General features: G+C 37.8%; 1 protein-coding gene across 1 annotated transcript; it reads right to left on the minus strand.

The window, feature by feature from the left end:
- Window positions 1-7265: 7265 nt before the first annotated feature.
- On the minus strand, window positions 7266-18152 carry LOC104216527 (ABC transporter B family member 2-like). The gene is made up of 12 exons (XM_009766592.2): window positions 17691-18152; window positions 17496-17550; window positions 17224-17399; window positions 14925-15125; window positions 14047-14306; window positions 12627-13167; window positions 10541-10920; window positions 9857-10296; window positions 9222-9463; window positions 8895-9142; window positions 8043-8455; window positions 7266-7951 (listed from the first exon to the last, which is right to left on the minus strand). Exons 1-12 carry the CDS (start codon window positions 17964-17966, stop codon window positions 7401-7403), a joined length of 3783 nt encoding a protein of 1260 aa, XP_009764894.1. The 5' UTR covers window positions 17967-18152; the 3' UTR covers window positions 7266-7400.
- Between the last annotated feature and the right edge of the window lie 2447 nt (window positions 18153-20599).

Raw genomic sequence — 20599 nt, forward strand, 5'->3', positions numbered from 1 at the left:
CAAATGGACCCATGAAATCGATTCCCCAAACATCAAAGATATCCACTTCAAGAATGGTATTGAGAGGCATCTCATCCCTTTTTGAAATTCCACCCGCTCTTTGGCAATCGTCATACCTCTTCACAAAATCACCCGCATCTTTGAACAAGGTTGGCCAATAGAATCCACAACTAAGAACTTTCGAGACGGTCCTCACCCCACCGTGATGGCCACCATAGGTTGAAGAATGACAAGCCTCTAAGATACTCAATTGTTCTTCCTCCGAGACACATCTACGAATCACTCCATCCGTGCAAATCTTGAACAAGTATGGCTCATCCCAATAGAAATCCAAACTATCCCTCTTGAGCTTCTTCCTTTGGTTAGAAGAGAGCTCACATGGGATTACTCTAGTCACAAGGTAATTGGCAACATCGGCAAACCATGGCATATCATTCATTGACACCGCAAGGAGTTGTTCGTCGGGAAATGAATCATTGATCTCAAGGCCATCACAAGGCCTCCCCTCCTCTTCCAAATGGGACAAGTGGTCAGCCACTTGGTTCTCACTACCTTTCCGGTCCACAATTTCTAGATCAAACTCTTGAAGTAGTAACACCCATCGCATCAATCTTGCCTTGGAGTCTTTCTTTGTCATCAAGTACCTAAGGGTGGCATGATCGGTGTGCACTATGACCTTGGCCCTTATAAGATATGACCAAAACCTTTCCATTGCAAATACTATAGCCAACAACTCTTTTTCGGTAACCGTGTAGTTTCTTTGAGCCTCATTCATGGTCTTGATTGTGTAGTACACCAGATGAAACATCTTGTTAACCTTTTGACCCAAGATAGCCCCAACCGCAATGTCACTTGCATCACACATGAGCTCGAAAGGCAAGCTCCAATTTGGTACGGTAATGATTGGGGTAGTGGTCAACTTAAGCTTAAGAAGCTCAAATGCTTGCATACATCCCTCATCGAACACAAACTTTGCATCCTTTTCTAGTAGCTTGCACAAGGGGTTTACCACCTTTCAAAAATCTTTTATAAACCTCCGGTAGAAACCCGCGTGCCCAAGAAAACTCCTCACCCCCTTGACGGAAATGGGGGGAGGAAGCCTTGAAATCAACTCTATCTTGGCTTTGTCAACTTCAATTCCATGCTTTGAAATCTTGTGGCCCAACACTATGCCTTCCTCCACCATGAAGTAGCATTTTTCCCAATTAAGCACGAGATTGGTGTCTTCACATCGGGCTAATACTCTATCCAAATTTCTCAAACACTCTTCAAAGGAATCACCAACCACACTGAAATCATCCATGAAGACCTCAAAGATATCTTCCACCATGTCGGTGAAAATAGCCATCATGCATCGTAGGAAGGTCGCCGGAGCATTACACAAACCGAATAGCATCCTAGAGAAAGCAAATGTGCCATACGGACAAGTGAATGTGGTCTTTTCCTGATCTTCCAGAGCAATCAAGATTTGATTATACCCCGAGTATCCATCCAAAAAGCAATAAAAAGCATGCCCCGCAAGACGATCAAGCATTTGGTCAAGGAATGAAAATGGGAAATGATCCTTTCGGGTCACCTTGTTTAGCTTCCGGTAGTCCATACATACCCTTCATCTGGTAACTGTCCGAGTGGAAATAAGTTCATTGTTTTCATTTTTTGCCACAGTCATACCACCCTTTTTCGGTACACATTGCACCGGAGAAGTCCATGAGCTATCGGAAATGGGGTACACAACACCGGCATCCAACCACTTGATCACTTCTTTCTTCACCATTTCTTGTATTGCCTTGTTCAATCTTCTTTGATGCTCTAAGGAAGGCTTTGCATCATCCTCCAATATAATTTTGTGCATATAGAATGTGGGGCTTATTCCCCGAATGTCAGCCAAAGTCCATCCAACTACCCTTTTCTGCTTTTGAAGCACCGCCAAAGTGGCCTCAACCTGCATGTTAGTAAGGCAAGAAGAAAGAATAACTAGTAAAGTAGAATTTGAGCCCAAGAACTCATACCTGAGGTATGGAGGAAGTGGTTTCAACTCCAACACCGGTGGCTCCTCAATTGATGGTTTTGTTGATGGAGTTTTCCGGTTTTCAACATCCAAAGACAATTTTCTAGGCTCATAAGAATAAGAGCCCATTCCATGTAAAGCATTCTCGCACTCCACTCGGCTTGCATCCTCATTGACATCAAGATTTAACAATACAGCTTCCAATGGGTCCTCCACATTGATCATTGCACTGGTGTCATCAATTATCACTATTGTGATGATGTCAACAAAAGAGCACACCTCGGTACTATTGGGCTGCTTCATAGATTTGTACACATGAAGACGACCTTTTCATCTCCCACTCGGAAAGTGAGCTCACCCGCTTCAACATCAACCAATGCCTTCCCCGTTGCAAGGAAAGGCCTTCCCAAGATAATAGGAACCTCATAGTCCACCTCACAATCCAGAATCACAAAGTCGGTCGGCAATATGAATTTGTCCACTCGGATAAGCACGTCATCAATAATGCCCAAAGGTCACTTCATCGATCGATCCGCCATTTGAAGTCTCATTGAGGTTGGCCTAGGTTGCCTGATACCCAAAGTTTTGAAAACCGAGTAGGGCATCAAATTGATACTAGCTCCCAAGTCACATAGAGCCTTGGCAAAATCTACACTCCCAATAGTGCAAGGAATGGTGAAAGCACCGGGATCTTCAAGCTTCGGGGCCATTGAATGCACTATAGCACTAACTTGGTGAGTCATCTTTATAGTTTCACAATCCATAAAACGCTTCTTTGCAACCAAGTCTTTCATGAATTTTGCATAACCCGATATTTGTTCAAGTGCCTCCACCAAAGGCACATTAATAGATAAGCTCTTCATCATGTCAATGAACTTTTTAAACTGATTATCATTCTTCTGCTTCGCGAGGCTTTGAGGATAAGGTGGAGGTGGCCTTGGCAAAGGAGCCTTGGCTTTTGTCACAACCGGCTCCGGCATGTCAATTATGTGTTCCCTAGACGGGTTCACATCATTTTGAGTTTTCACCTCGACTTTTTGAATATCAATCCTCACTTCATTGTTCACATTTTCATCAACCACATCTTCACCTACCAAAATGACTTCGTCATCTTACAACTCAACTTCATCATCTACGACTTGTTTTTGCTTAGAGGCATTCACATCACCGCCTCTCCCACTTCTTGTTGTAACCTCCATAACATGATTGTTCCCACCCTTTGGGTTTACTACCGTATAACTTGGTAGAGCACCCTTCGAGCGAGTATTCAATGACTGAGAGATTTGGCCTAAATACACCTCCAACTTTCGGATAGAGGTATTGTGAGAAGCTAACTGTGCATCAGAATCCGCATTCCTCTTCATCATCTGCTCGAACATCATTTCAATTCGACCCATATCATTACTCGAAGAACTAGGACCTTGAGATAGAAATGGTGGTGGATTGTTCGGTTGTTGGTACATTGGGGGCCTTTGAAAGCCTTGCCCCCAGTTTCCTTGGTTTCCATTGTTCTATCCTCCTTGATTATTATTGCCACCCCAATTATTGTTATTACCATTCCAATTCCCTTGGTTGCCTTGATTGTTGTTCTGATTGTCCCAGTTGTTGTTTTGGTTGTTGTTCCCCCAATTACCACTGTTTTGTTGTTGGTTGCCCCAATTGCCTTGAGGTCGCCACTGTTGTTGGTTGGAATAGTTGCCCCGTTGGCCTTGATAATTGTTTACATATTGAACCTCTTCACTTTGGTCATCATAACCATCATTTTGAAAACCATCACATGCATCATCAAATTTCTCAGAATTCCCTTGGTTTTGTTGCCTTCTTTGCCTTTTCTTGTTGACAAGTATATTAACACCCTCCATGGCATTCACTTGGCGAGAATTTTGGACTTGTTGTAACTGTGCCTTAGCCAATTGAATCATAGTAGTTGTCAACTCCGCTATAGCTTGTCCATGGTCATGTAATTCCTTGTGCAAATGAATAACTGTAGGGTCGCCTTGAGGTACATTAGCTCTACTTTGCCATGCAGAAGAAGTGTCCGTCATCTCATCAAGTACATCACATGCCTCATCATATGACAGCTTCATAACGTTGCCCCCGGAAAATTGGCTCACTATGCATTGATTTGTTGTACTGATGCCCCGGTAGAAAGTTTGTTGGATCATAGCATCGGTCATATCATTATTGGGGAATTCCTTCACCATCGTTCTATACCGCTCCCAAATATCATGCAAAGGTTCCGTGGGCTCTTGCTTGAAAGCCAATATCTCATCTCGAAGTGTCGCCATATGGCCGGGTGAAAAGAATTTAGAAATGAATTTATCCACCAACTCATCCCAAGTTGTGATGGAATGGTTGGGGAGTTTCTCGAGCCAATCTAATGCCTTCCCCCGAAGTGAGAATGGGAAAAGTCTCAACCTAAGAGCATCCTCGGACACATTCGTCTATTTTCTCCCCCAGCACCACGAACCCCTTGAGATGTTTGTAGGAATTTTGATCCACAGCGCCCGTGAAGTATCCACACTGCTCAAGTAAGGTCAATATCACATTGGTTATCTGAAAGTTGTACGCCCGGATTCTGGGTGGGACAATAGCACTTACATAACCCTGGTTCGAAAGTACTCTGGGAGCCACTCTTGGAGGTGGCAGAGGAGGGTCAGGAATATTGTCATTTGGATTAGCATTGGCATTGCGGCCTCTACGTTGTCCTTGAGGTACAAGAGGCACCTCATCTTGCTCAGCATCATCTACCTCCTCCCCCGCAATCACGTTTCCAAGAGGGTCATTAGCATTATTCAAATCCATATTGGTACCTGAGTAGTGACACAAACAAGTAAGTAACAAAGAAAGAAAGAAGAACAATACACAAAACTAACTAAATAGATAGCCAAAACCGTTAGCTCCCCGGCAATGGCGCCAAAAAGTGATCGCAACCTACTCCGCACCACTAATAAGTAGCCGGAGAGGGTCGCAATAGCTTTTACCCATTTTTGGGTCGGGATTGATTTCCACAGAGAGCTAGAAAGGGAGTTGAGTATCTATTTAGGTTGGGATTGCGTATTGGTTCCAAATTGCACTTCTATTCATTTTTGGGTTTTATTTTATAATTCTACTATTATCAAACTACAAATTATAATTGCAAATAGATTAAGCTAAGAGTAAAATGCTACAAGTTGTTCAAATATTCTAAAAGGCACTAGGGTAATGACTTTCACCTAGGTGGCCAATTGACGGGTAATTGCGTCCAAGACACGATTGACATGATTGGGGAATATGTTATAACCGTCCCGAGTACTTTTATCTATCCAACGTGTATAGACTGTTGTCTGATGTATAAAAGTGTATATATTATTCTTTTACCTAACCTTATCTATCCAATGTGTATAGACTATTTTGTATAGAAGTTTATAATTAAGAAGTTGCTGACATTTCTATTAAAACAAAAATTTAGTATATATTTTGTATAGTGACAGTCTATTTTGTATATTTTTTGTATAATGACAGTCTCTTGTATATAAATTGTATAGTGTAGTCTATTTAGTATAATATTTTGTATAGTGACAGTCTATTTTGTATAGTGACAGTCTATTTAGTATATTATTTTTATAATAACAATTTATTTTGTATATATTTTGTATAGTGACAGTCTATTGTATATATTTTGTATACTGACAGTCTATTGTATATAAATTGTATAGTGACAGACTATTTTGTATATTTTTTTCTATAGTGACAGTCTATTTTGTATAGTGACGCTCTATTTTGTATATATTTTGTATCCCGAGTACTTTTATCTATCTAACGTGTATAGACTGTTGTCTGATGTATAAAAGTGTATATATTATTCTTTTACCTAACCTTATCTATCCAACGTGTATAGACTATTTTGTATAGAAGTTTATAACTAAGAAGTTGCTGACATTTCTATTAAAACAAAAATCAAAGAATGGTAATGAACAAAATCTATAGGTCCACCTCACAAAAAGAATAAAGTAATTCTATTGAAAAAGAAAAAAAAAAACGAGAGAAGTAAAATGTACAAAGGCTATTGTGTATATGTGGACAAAGATCAAACTTGTTTGTTTTGTTTACTTATTTACTACTTGTCTTCATCTTCGTTCGTTGATTATCTGCCTTTTACCTTAACCTCCTTTTCTTTTTGTATGTCAAACCCGAAATCGGCAGCTTCAATCTAGACGCAAGTAAAACTCATGTAGCAAGAAGAATAGAGTAGTATCGGCTGATGATGATACAAAAATATAAGAATTAGTGTTCAGGTTACATGGGCAGATCTAAATTTTTTACAAGTCTAATCACTGACTGTCTGGAGTCACTAGTAAAAGTCCTTTGTGCTATTCGTGCTTTCAACAACATAAGGGAAGGAAGAATCCGCAAGAATAAGTTTCTATCGAGCCCCATCCAACTCAGGCTTCTCTTTCCCTAGGAATCCTAACTTAGTAATTGACTACAGTGACGATGTTTATAACTTTTGGCGACAAAGATTTGCTTATACAGATGCATCGTCATGATCCATGGAAGCTGTGGTGGCTCCAGCGTCAACATGCTCCTCTTCCTTAGGCTGCTCCTCTGGTGCTTCGGCTAGCTTTGATGTTGAACCAGCTTGAGGCTTATGAGTAGTTTCAGCAGGAGGCTGATCTGGTTCTTCAGCTGGCTTTGATGTTGAATCAGCCGGAGGCTTAAGCGGTGTATCAACAGGAGACTTCTCCGGTGCTTTGGTTTTTCAGTTACTAGCCCTTATTATTGTTTTTAGGCTATGACTTATATGGGGTCATTTTGTGGCTACCGGGTGATATAAGTTTGGAAAAAAACAAATTTTGCTATAAATAAATTTTGCTATTTGGAAAAAAAACACAAACAAAGAAAAGAGAACGATGGGGTAATCTTTGCACTTCTGTAGTTTTACAATATTTTACAAGCAAGAAAAGCAGATTCATTTAACCCTATTTTCGAACCATTGGAGAATTTTCCTTAGTAAGTGCAAGTAACTTTTGATTTTAATTAAATTTGTTTTTTCCCTTCCAAGACTCCACTGGTGAGATTATTGTAAATTTATTTTTTTTTTCTTTTTCTTGTTAATCAGAAAGTGGTTAACCAATTATACGCCCTAAAGTTTTCAACATGATCCCCGCCCTCAAACTAGCGAAATAAACATGGAGCCTTCAAGAAAGGTAAAGATATTCCAGGGGAAGAACATTTAAAAAATAGTCTTAACACCTGAATACTAAGGATCACAATAGCCAAAGAAGCTGAGCCATATATTATTTACGATAGATCAAACAGAAAATAATGCAACTATTTTAAACATGATGAGGGAAAGAATTGTACACATTGAGTTTTGTATGATAAAATATCTCCAAGTATGTTGGTTATGCTATTGCTGTAGATGTTGGTGTTGCTGTAAGTTGATTAGCTTATAGTAGGCTCCATCCTTGTTCTCTACCAGTGCAGAGTGAGTTCCTTGCTCCACTATTTTCCCATCTTGTAAAACAGATATCTGATCTGCATTTTTTATGGTGGATAATCGATGTGCCACAATGACAGTAGTCCTGTTTTTCATCAACCTGTCTAATGCGTGTTGAACTATACGCTCAGATTCCACGTCAAGAGCACTTGTAGCTTCGTCTAACAGCAACATTTCAGGGTTCTTTAGAACAGCTCGGGCAATGGCTACCCTTTGCTTCTGTCCGCCAGATAGTTGAACTCCTCGCTCCCCAACTTGAGTCGAGTAGCCATGGGGTAGTGCACTAATGAAATTATGTGCATTAGCAAGCTTAGCTGCTTGAATCACTTCTGCCTCAGATGCTCCCTCTTTTCCATAAAGGATGTTCTCATAGATTGATGTGGCAAAAAGTGCTGGTTCTTGTTGGACCAGGCTAATGTGCTTTCTTACAGACTTGAGCTTTAGCTTCTTGATGTCTTTGCCTGTGTAAATTCCCATCACCAATATGATTAAGACAATCTCAGCTGAAAGTTGGAACGTTTCTAGTTCAAAACAATATAGGTATAAACTTACCATCAATGATCACTTTCCCTGATACTGGATCATAGAACCGTAAAATGAGAGACAGTACTGAGCTTTTACCAGAACCACTCTGCCCTACTATCGCCATACTCTTTCCTGCATGCACTCTCATATTGAAGTCTTTGAAAATGTGAACATCGGGTCTTGCAGGATAGCAGAACTCAACATCCTTAAACTCAATTGAGCCCTCAACCCTAGTTATCTCCTCTCCAGTGTCACTTAAAATTTCTGTCCTTCGATCAAGCACCTCAAATACTGATGCTACCATTTGGTTTCCTTTTATAAGATCTGGCGCCATTGCAAGGGTCTCTCCCATAGCCAGAGCGGTTACAATCAAAACCATAAACGATTTCATAACAGATTTGAAGCCGGCTATTTCCCTCCCCATCAAAACAGAACCATACCTATACAAAGTTTAGGAAGAATACATGTTAAACTATTGGGAGCTCATCTTCGTAAGGTAGGGGTAAGGTGCGTACACATTACCCTTCCCAGACCCCACTTATGGGATTACACTGGGTTTATTGTTGTTGTTGTTGTACATGTTAAACTACTGCGAGCTCAAGGGAAAACCATATTGGTACAAGGTTGTGAACTAAGTAAAATAAACAACTGTTATAATGTATGGGACTGGCTATCTACTTCACTAAACTAGTACTTCTTTCTCTTCTAGATGGTTTGTAAATATGTGAAAGAAGGTGATAAATTTATCCAGATCCCAAAATCGTTGCAGTATGTAATGGTGCAAGTATGCAAAGCACTTCACTCTGAACTACAAGCTGCATTCCCACCCAAAGGAAACCCCAACAATAATTAAGATAAGTAAAAACTTGAGCAACATACCATAAGGCAAGGGCATAAGAGGAGAAGATGAAAAACTGAGAGACTCCATAAAAGATACCGGCAATCTGACCCCTGCTAAATGACAGCTTTGCAGGTTCAACAAGTTCACGAGCATAGTGATCAGTTACCTTCTCCTCAGCGCAGAATGCTGCAACAGTTCTGATGTTACTTACAGCCTCACCGGCAAACATATTTGCTCTAAGATAGGCTTTGCTCAAGTCACCACCAAAGCCTTGCATAAAGAGTTTCTGCAAGAATAACAATACCTATCAACAGAATGATATGAAAGATATAATGACACATGCTGATGAAGGGAAAAGATTGAACCTCACTGATGTGACCACTAACGATAAGTGGATACATAGCCATGACAATAAGGGTGAGCCTCCAATTCAAGATGAATGCAATGATGAAGGAAGTGACCACCAAACCTACATTCTGTAGGAGAATGGTAGAGCGATCAACCACTACAGTTCGCAATAGAGTAGCATCACTTTCCAATCGTGATGCAAGTGTAGAACTTGAGTTGTTCATCTCATCAAACCATCCTATCTCATTTCTTAGCATAGCTGCAACCAAATATAGAAAAATGTTGGGGACTTTTTATTTGAATAGAGGACAGACAAAAAGAAGGGCAGTTACAAAGAAAGCAGATATCAACACGAGGTTTCAACAAGATGTAGCAAAGGTATGATTCAAATTTATATGAAATCATTAATCAAGACAAAATTCCTACATTTGGAAGTCCTTTAAAGATATAAATAAGCAACCTGTCGATTAAAGGAATGATACTAAAAAAAACAGAGATGAGTGAATTATATTCTAAAATTAAATATGATGAATAATATCAACGCGATGAACCAAAGTTTTACTACGCGACAAACTTATGCAATTGCAGGTCTACATATTTACACGAAAAGCAACGTCTCATACAAGAAAAACATTGATTATTATATGATTACCAGAGAACATCATTTCTCTCACGCGAAGTGTAAGACGCTCTCCTATGATTCCAAAGCAAGTATGTGCAATGGCGTGAACAACGACGGTTAATACTGCACCACCACAAAACAGGAAACAAATTCTCTTCACTTCATGGCGTGTTGTGTCCCAATCCATGTAGTAAGACACAAGGGCTTGTGACACCCCTAAGGCAAATAGAGGCATCTGAGCTCCAGCAATAAATGCACAGATAGTTCCAATAACCCCATAATACCAGTCAGGACGAATCATGGAATACAATCTCCTCGCGGAAATATTTGGTGAGTAAACGTCCTCTACACCATCAGCGCCAATACCGCTAGCAGATTTTTCAGATCGAAAGCTAGCTCCATGACTACGTGTTGTTGTTCGGGATAACTCGCGGGAATACCTTATGCTGCTTTCGCGTGAATACCTTATGCTGTAGAAAAAAGATCAAGCAAATTAACCATAAAAATAATTGAAAGATCAGGTCTCACAGCTTACAAGCAAGAACTACCACCTTTTATAATTTGTTTGAGCCTACATTAGCAGAAAATTTCCAAGTATCACCAGAACAGTAGCACTAGTCGTCAAAAGTACGACAATGTAATGCAACAATAAAGAGGATATCATGATATTTGGATATATTAGGAAGACAATGTATCAGCAGGTAAATCTTGTACCTAAGTGGTCGTCCCATGGTAGGCCCTTGAGAAGGATGGCGATGCAAAGGAGCTGCTTGTTGAAGTTGAACAAGTGATGCATAGGCACCATCTGGTTTCGAAATAAGCTCCTCATGACTTCCAGTTTCTACTATCTTGCCAGTGTTTACAACAGCTATAATATCAGCATTTCTAATGGTAGAAAGGCGATGAGCAACAATTACAGTTGTTCTTCCCACCATCACACGATCAAGAGCATCTTGTACACTTTTTTCAGACTCAGCATCAAGTGCACTCGTAGCTTCATCTAATAGAAGAATTGATGGATTCTTCACTATAGCACGAGAAATTGCAATTCTTTGCTTCTGTCCCCCAGATAACTGCACCCCCCTTTCGCCAACCTGTAAATGACACAGCTTCAGATATCTATTATGTTTTATTAAAGATAACAGTCAGTCAGTCTTATGAAGCCTTTCTTGAATATTTTCTCTGAAAAAAGTGAAGACACAAAAACTTTAGTTGAAATTTTTTTCCTTAAGTAGGAGTTTTGAGCTAAGAAAGTTTCTTAATCCTTGGGATTCTTAATTATGTCATAATCAATAAGAATATTCTGCACAATTTTTAAAATATCCTTTTCGTTGGCATATTTGATAGGAATATACAAAATATTTTCAATAATTCTCGATTTCCAAGACAAACATTCCAACTGGAGACAGTGAAGTGACTTGAGTTTGTTCTTTTTTAGAAAGAAGGTGATACTAATAAACCAATAGAATAGTTAATAATTGCCTAAATAGTGCCTCCGAATACTGAACACTTAACGAAAAGAAAAGCAGCACCAGAATTCTTCTCCCAAAACACCGCTGGTAATGCATTGTGAAAGAAAGTCCTTGTAACACGCAGGAAAAAGAATCTATTCTCAGCTATTGGAAAGAGGTATAACAACAACAACAACAACAACAACCCAGTGTGGTCTGGGAGGGTAGGATGTACGCAGCCTTACCCCTACCCTGGAAGGGTAGAGGGACTATTTCCGATAAACCCTCGGCTAAAGAAGGTGAGAGAAGCCCTGGTAGCAAGCAATAGCAAAACAATAATTAGAAAACTAGATCGGAGATAGCAATATGAAAGGGGTACTGATAACAAGTAGTAGCAAGATAACATATTTAGAAAACTAATTCCAAGGCAGCAAACGAGAGTATGAACGAAGTACTGCTAGCAAACTACGGAATTACCAATGGCAAGTAACAACGAAACGAGACATGCGAATATAACAAACTAAGGAAAAAAGGGTACCATACTAGCGCTAATACTATCAAGCTAGAGAAGACAAAGGGAGATGCACGACTACCTACTAACCTTCTACCCTAATCTTCGACCTCCACACCCTTCTATCTAGAGTCATGTCCTCGGTTAGCTCAAGTAGCGCCATGTCCCGCCTAATCACCTCTCCCCAAGACTTCTTTGGCCTACACCCTTCTATTGGAAAGAGGTATAGTGCCAGAAATCTCCAAAAGACCATTTAGCTTGTTTGTTGGCTGAGAGTAGCCGAAATAGTTACAAAGACAAAGCGAAGAAATCCAATTTTTAGAGGAGGAACTCAATATCCAAACAATACTACCATGAATACAACAATGAAGGAAAAGTCATTTTTGGAACAATAACCGGAAATTCAATCAACCTATACTTCTTGGCCATAGGTGCAGTCAAAACACCCAAGTTAGTGACCAAATCCAGTCCCACACCCACATCCGAATTGTGTCGGATCGACATGGGTTTGGCAAGGATTTTGAAGGATCTGAGCAAGATAGACTCATATCTCAAAACTCAAACCCTGATACAGTGAGAAGAAAGAAGAAAAAGTTTTGGGAAGTTTTGCGTGTAAAGACGCAGAAAGTTTTGCGAAGCACCCCATGCTGTAGTTGCTATTTGCTATTAGACAGCCACACAAACACTGAAATTAGCTATGTGAGAACATTTAAGGCACAATCATAAGCAAGTACTTATTAAGTAATAAATAAAAAAAATAAAAAAAAATAGAAGCACCCATTTTATTCTCTTTGCTATAGTGTGACATCACCTAGTACATGTAAAGGACAGAATGTACCTGAGTTTCGAACCTATCCGGGAGGTTGTTGATGAAAGTCATTGCTTCTGAAAGTTTGGCCGCACGTGCAATATCTTCTAGGCTAGCATCACCTTTTCCGTAGAGAATGTTCTCTCTAATGGTTGTAGCGAAAAGGGCGGGTTCTTGATTTACCAGCCCTATTTGCTGTCTCATCCACTTCAAGTCCAGGTGCCTAATATCAGTTCCATCCAATAGTAAATGTCCCGAGAGCGGTTCATAGAAGCGTTCAATCAAAGATATAACTGTACTTTTCCCTGATCCACTTCCTCCCACAAGAGCTACAATCTTCCCTGATGGAATATCAAGAGAGATCTTGTCAAAGATTGCCACATCGGGACGAGATGGATAGCTAAAACATACATCTCTAAATTGGATGTGCCCATCTACTTTGCTCAGCTGCTGACCACTCTTGAAACTGGTTTTACTGATAGTATCTCGTTCAATCATCTCAAAAATAGGATAGGCAGCTGACTTAGCCCTGAGGAATGCTGTAATATCTGGCGCTGCCTGCCCCAGTGACCTGAGAAGCAGTTAAAGCTTTATTGAAGCCATTATTCCTCATAAACACTACAAAAGCTGGGCAGCTAGCGGAGCACCTACTTTATGACGATTAAAAGTCTGAAACCAAGATATATGCACTGGAAAACTTTCCAAGTGGCATAGACACAAAAAGACCTCTATAAACTACGGAAGAAGTTTGACCAATTATAGAAGTAACAAGTGACTAGATCAATAAGGATGAGACACCATGTCAGAGGCATCTGTTTTCTCACTTTGTTTTTGTTAGAGCATTGCCTATATAGGGTAACCTTGCGAATTGCTCCAAATTTTGAAACGTCAAAAGGATAAATGGACGTATATCTATCCTGTAACCAATAGAGATATCTTGAACAAACAAACTTCTTTAAACACAAATCAGGTCATTGAGATTCTCGCATTACAAAACAGCAAAACTATGCTGTTTCAATTCAGTGCAAATGGTTGAGCCTAACACAATAGCCTGCCTTATCAGCAAGCCACAACTAATCTGATATCTTCTGTTTAATGCAGAAAAGTTTAGCTTGGGAGACGAAAACTGCACTTGGTGTTCTTCACATCCAACAACTACAAAAATTTGAAGCTATCGTACAAAGATCAATTTTATCAACATACAAGCATTATAAATTAGCATTACTTTAACACGACAGCTCAATCTATCAAGAATGTCTACACTGGCATGAAAGTGATTAGTCGTTATATATCATATGTAAGTAGTGATGAGATTCAGAGAAGCACCGTACTCTCAAGAAAAGAGGGCACTAGTCTCTGCTAATACTTGTAATAGTTTAGCTGTTTAAGATAATGTTGTGGAAGCATTTCGAAATTGAGTATGAAAAGGCATGAAAAGCAAAGAACTTACAGGCCAGCAATGACAACATTGAGCATGGTGGTGAAAGAATCTCCTCCATTTGCAATATTCTTGTGCACGATAATGCTAGTGAACCACACAAGCAATGACCAAGAAAGGAAAAGGACACAATGCAAGGTGCCCAAACCCATGCCCTTTGCCAATCCAGCTTTCTTTCCATACTTATAAGTGTTCAACAAGGCACCTTTATACGATTTAACGGCCTTTTCTTCTCCAGTAAATGCTTGCACTGTTCTAACATTAGCTACAACCTGATAATTGCAAACGATCACTAACAACAATCAAGGGGATTTAAAAAGTGGAATTAGGGTACTATTTATATGAGTACGCGTAAAGTATGATCATTTCTTGAATAAATTACTCTACCGTCCTAATTTATATGACACTCTTTTCATTTTGGAACCTCCAAAGGTTTGACACCACCAATTTCTGTTCAACTTTCAAAAATTCAAATTCATTGAATTATTCAAATTTTAAACAGTATGTGATATTTTCTCCATCTAGCTAACTGCTCAACCAGCTGAGAATTGCTTTTCTTGAGCCAATGGTCTATCGGGAACAACCCCTCTACTTCCACAAGTTACCTCCACAAGGTAGGAGTAACGTTTGTGTACACACTATCCTCCCAAGGATAAACTGTGGGAATACACTGGGCTGGGTATGTTATTGTTGTTTAGCTAACTCCTCAACCATTATTTTAATACTTTTCTTCCACAATCACTAATATATAATTTAAGTCAACTCTACCACCTTAAAACATATGTCCAGTCATATACCATCATAAATACAGGGCAGCTTGGAGTACATATTGACATTATCAGTTTGACATGCTAAGCAAAAGACTTTTGTCAGACAGTTGGAGCGCATACCTCTTCAGCAATTTCTCCAGCTTTAATATAGGATTTGCGAACTCGGGCGATGAGACCAGTAGCAATGTAGGCATAAATACCACCGGCGAGAGCGATCAAAGGCACAATTGAAAGAGTCACCAAGCTAATTTGCCACACCCTTATGAACCCAATTGTAAAACCAGCAAAGAAACGGCTGACATAGTGCATGAAATTTCCCACCTGCACCGCCACTCATATCCACAATGCTCATTAAAATGCTTGTATTCACAGTCAATGCTCATCAATGAACTATAGAACATTAAAGAAAACGAATATGCTCATCAATGAACTATAGAACATTAAAGAAAACAAATTCGTTTTTCTTGTTTTTGAGTACTATACGAACTCTTAACCAGATTTTGTTTTTTATTTACAATCTCCCCCTGTCCAATATATTTTACTTTTTATCATGTCACACGTCTCAAACCATAAACAAAAGTTCGATATTTAAGTTGAGAAAAATAAAAAAAAACGAGCCTAATATTTGCCAAATTTAAACTTTAATTCCATATTCCATATTTAGAGCTTATTTGGCTAAGTTTCTACCAAGTCAAAAGCATTTTTTGGTAAAAAAAAAAAAAAAAAATTGTTTTGCCAAGATAGATAAGTGCTTTTGAGCACCACGAGAAGCAATTTTTTCTACTTTCGAGAATAAGCTTTAGATTCTAGCTTCTTTCAAAAAGAAAATTAATATTTTCAAAACGAAAATAACTTTATCAAAATTTTATATTTTTCAAATTATCCTCATTAATTTAAATTTTCTTTTCCTTTTTTGTTTCTACCATTCATTTTTTATTTTTCTTATTTTTTTCATCATTTTTTATTCTTGTTTGAAATAGTCTCTACTATAAATAGATCTCCTCTTTTATATAAGATTTATGGAATTGATTTTCAATTTATATTGAACGATGCATATTGATATGTCTGAATCATCATGTAAACAATAAGTAATGTAATATTGCCAATATTATTTTTTTGGATAATTATATTTATATTGATTAAAATCTTTAATATATATTTTTATTTTATATTTTACAAATTCTATTCTCAATAACAAATAATTCTAGTTATAAATTGAATATTTACTGTCCTTTGCGTAATTTAATACTCAAAAGTATTTTAGAAAGATTGGCAAAATATAATTTGCTTATCAAATATTGCAAAAAACACTACTAAAATAAATTGGCCAAACACAAACTACTATTTTCCGAAAGTATTTTTTCGAAAAGTATTTTTGAACTAAAGTATTTTTGAACAAAAATACTTCTCAAAATAGATAGTTTTTTTACAGATTACCAAACAACTTTTAGTTGGACAGGGAGGGCATTTTAGTTAAAAGTCATCCTACTTTAGTTTCAATTTATTATTTAATCATAGTAATTTAATATGTTTTGACGAAAACAATGAATATGAATATTTTTCTTAGATATAACCTTACGTAAAAATAAGAAAATGGAAAAGACATAAACCCTCATATTATTTTCCTTTCCCTTTTTTTCCCTAGTATTCTTATCTTTTGACTTTAAGAAGAAGAATTTCTCAGACTATATGGTTTGGATTTCTAATAGAAAATATTGGAGTATGTAAATTAACTAACCATCGGTTCTGATTCAAATCGGGATCCATTTGTTTCATAAAAGTAAATGGTGCGGATACATCAATAGCATGTATGGGGAACTAATACAATACTTAATATGACCAACATGAGTCACATGGAGTTCTTTTTCTATTACATATATTGTTCTTCGAGCATTGATGACTATCACATTCAATTTGAGAAACATTCCAAAGTAGTAGTATTAAATATTAAAATAAAAGAAGAATAAATTTTAATCACATTCTGCTTGGAAATCCAGCTGGTCAACAGAGAAAAACATAAAATCATTACTGGTCCGTAACTCCAAAATTTAATATTGATTTATAAAAATAGAAACAAACTCAAAAACTAATTAATGCCACCAAATTGCATTTACTCTTTCTCCAGATCAGCTACAGGAAAGTTAAAGCCTTTCCCTACTTTTAAGACCTATGTCCCAACTTTTCCTTCCATATAGTAATGAATAACATGATGTAACCTGAAGCTCCCAACTACTAACCAACAATAGAAATTCTTTTTTATTTATTTATTTATTTATTTATTTATTTATTTTCCTTTCTCTATAGTATTCTTTTTCATAAATTCCCAAAAAGGGATTTTTGAAAACATAGTTTAACAGTGAATTAATAAGTCCAGAAACAAAATTTGAATTTGAAAATGATGGGAAATGGAAGTAGGTACCTTCTCAGAAATAGCATCTTGAACAATAATAATATCACTGGTAATTGCAGAAATTACTTCTCCAGTGGAAGCTTCAGTGTCAAAAAAACTTATATCTTGATTTAACATGGACTTCAAGTATGCCATTCTCATCTTTGCTGCTTGCCTTTCTCCACTGTGCATCCAACAAGCCACCTCTTTTTTTACAAGAAAATATTTATGACATAACTAATTAGTAGGAGAAGAATTTAGATGTCCTTATGTATGTAAAAGAAAACAAAAGTTGATCAAACCTATCCATGATGAAAATAGTACCACCACACTTAGGTACACAAAATCCAATGCGTACTGCAAAACAACAATCCAAAAAGAACATAATTAAACCTTTAACTATTCAATCGGATTTAACTTTTGAATACTTAATTTAAGAAATTATCTAGCATTTTCTTCATAGAAAATAGAGTAATTAATGTTAAAATTATGCATACCTTGGCAACTTTGTGAGAAGTTTCAGCAGGAAAAAGATAAGCGAGACCAATAATATTTATCAACTTCCCAAAGAAAATGAAGAAAACAGGAACAGAAGCACCATGTACACAAGCACCAATGGATCCAAAAAACATCAAGAAGTAGTCATAGACGTCAGCAAAAGAAAACAGCTTCAACAATGAAACTTTTCCAGGCTTTTTGCTATCTTCTTCTTTCTGCTTCATCTTTGAAGAAACACCACCCTCCCCACATACTTCATGACCTTGCTGCCTCATTTTTCTTTTAATTATGAGCAATAACAGTTTTCCTTCTTATAAACAAAACAGTAGAGAAGAAAGATGAGGTAATAATAATTAGGCTGGTTAAGGTAATATAGAGAGATAGACAAGGCAAAGGAATGAGCAAACAGTACGGTGGTATGTTGCAAAAAATTCTACAACTACCACCACCATAGTTTCCGAAAAACTCAATCTCTATTCTATTATTTTTATAGACACTAATTTAATTTAATTTATTGATTTAACTTATATATATACATTGACAGCCTGACAGTCTAAACAATAAAGAATTTTTTATCCTTGTTGTGCTAGGTTATTTTTTAATTTATTACTTTTATTTTTCATGAATAATTATTTGTAATTACCTTTTAAATGACTATAAATATTATTTTATGTATTGAAGTTAAACTCTAAGACTCCTTGGTATGTATATATAGCGGACTTGACATACAGTTGAATCTCTGTTACAAAAGTATAAAATGAAAATAAATTAATTATTGGGGCTTTTTTCTCAAGAATTTTGCCGCAGGAATTGAAGTTTCATCCACTCCCTCTATCTACTTATCTGGAAGCATTAAACACCACCTCTTGAAACTTAGTTGGCACAATAATAGAACGTAGTATATACTTTAGGCTGGTTTACAAAATACTGTAAGTGTCCGTAATTGCTAACCAAATGGTCATTTATACAGCTAAAAGTATACTGCGGAGAAAATTTTCCATAATTATATATCGTTCTGACAAATTAATCAATTTTATTTAGAAATATTTGACGTTTTAAAAAAACAAGAAACATTTATTAAGTGCTTTTTTTTACCACTTCACCTTTATGCTCCAATGATAAAGTGAAGCGTTTAAAAGAAACAACAACAACAACAACCCAGTATAATCCCACTTGGTGGGGTCTGGGGAGGGTAGTGTGTACGCAGACCTTACCCTACCCTAGGGTAGAGAGACTGTTTCCAAATAGACATCCGGCATCCTTCCCTCCAAGAACTTCCCACCTTGCTCTTGGGGAGACTCGAACTCATAACCTCTCGGTTGGAAGCGTTTAAAAGAAAGTTAAATTTAAAAAATATTTTTATTTTTACCCTAAAAACTGGATAACAATTAAACTTATAATGTGGTTTTAAGGAAACGTAATTTCACCTAATACCAATTGATGAATATGAAGATTAATAATGGAAATTGTCAATAAGATAAAACAAACCAATGTTTGAATCGACTCTGAATAACCATTTGAACTAGAGTTTGAGTATCTCTTAAGCTTGACAGTTGAGTGAGGATTTGCTCAAACTCGAAGTAAAGTTAACCCTTAGGCTTTATAGATAGTCCCCGAGTGAGGGTTTGCTCGAACTCGGATTAAGATAGCCCTTGGGCTTTTATGATCGAGTGAGGACTTGCTCGAACTCGAAGTGAAGTTAGCCCTTAGGCTTTATAGTCGAGTAAGGATTTGCTCGAAGTAAAGTTAGCCCTTAGGCTTTATAGATAATCCCCGAGTGAGAGTTTGCTCGAACTCGAGTTAAGATAGCCTTTGGGCTTTTATGATCGAGTAAGGACTTGCTTGAAGTCGAAGTGAAGTTAGCCCTTAGACTTTATAGCCGAGTGAGGATTTGCTCAAACTCGAAGTACAGTTAGCCCTTAGGCTTTATAGATAGTCCTCGAGTGAGAGTTTATTCAAACTCGGGTTAAGATAGCCCTTGGGCTTTTATGATCTAGTGAGGACTTGCTTGAACTCGAAGTGAAGTTAGCCCTTAGGCTTTATAGTCGAGTGAGGATTTGCTCGAAACCGTAGTAAAGTTAGCTCTTAGGCTTTATAGATAGTCTCCAAGTGAGAGTTTGCTCGAACTCGGGTTAAGATAGCCCTTGGGTTTTTATGATCAAGTGAGGACTTACTCGAACTCGAAGTGAAGTTAGCCCTTAGGATTTGCATGTAGTCCCCGAGTGAGAGTTTGTTCGAACTCGGGTTAAGATAGCCATTGGGATTTTATGATCGAGTGAGGATTTGCTCGAACTCGAAGTAGAAGTAGCCCTTAGGCCTTTGTAGTTGATACGGATTTCGGACGTCTCCGATCCGCGTTAATTTGGCCGTAGCCTCTTTAGTTCGAAACTTGCCCTTTGAGCTTATTTTCCATTTCACCTCGAGCTTGCCCGAAGTGTCAGTCCTCGAGTGGGGTGGCCGTGGCCTGTAAAATCGAGGGTCGCCTTTAAGGTCTTATGGTCTTGAAATTTAGTAACTCGATTTCTTTTGTTTTTCGGACTGTAGTCCTCAAGCGTAGGTTTAGTTGTTCAAACTTCCATCATGATCGACCCTTAAGCCTGTTTACACAATAGATCAAGAGTATGAAGTAGGAAATTTTTCTAAAGGCATGAGATATCGGCAAGGAAAAATACTCCTCTCAATAGATGATTATACATATGTGCATATTTGATGTTAGGGCTCGAGTAACCTATATGAGCACGGTTCATTTGACCGTTTGACCCTTATAACATTTTCCTACCGAGACCCCGTTATCACGAAGTAATTCCTTGCAACAAAGTAGACATTCGAGGGTAATTCTACCCAGTACTCGAGGCTTATTGTAGGGAACCTCAATACTGTTGAATTGCTCTAAGTTAGCACGAACAAT

This window comes from Nicotiana sylvestris, chromosome 8 (genome assembly GCF_000393655.2).
Source record: "Nicotiana sylvestris chromosome 8, ASM39365v2, whole genome shotgun sequence".
Taxonomy (NCBI): Eukaryota; Viridiplantae; Streptophyta; class Magnoliopsida; order Solanales; family Solanaceae; genus Nicotiana; species Nicotiana sylvestris.

Excerpts from the sequence above, each read along its gene's own strand:
- LOC104216527 (XM_009766592.2), bottom strand. The coding sequence starts at position 17,966 with ATGAGGCAGCAAGGTCATGAAGTATGTGGGGAGGGTGGTGTTTCTTCA. Across the intron at positions 10,921-12,626 it reads CGGATAGGTTCGAAACTCAG|GTTGGCGAAAGGGGGGTGCA; the intron begins GTACATTCTGTC and ends TGTCATTTACAG. Across the intron at positions 7,952-8,042 it reads AGGGAAAGTGATCATTGATG|GCAAAGACATCAAGAAGCTA; the intron begins GTAAGTTTATAC and ends GAATTTACACAG.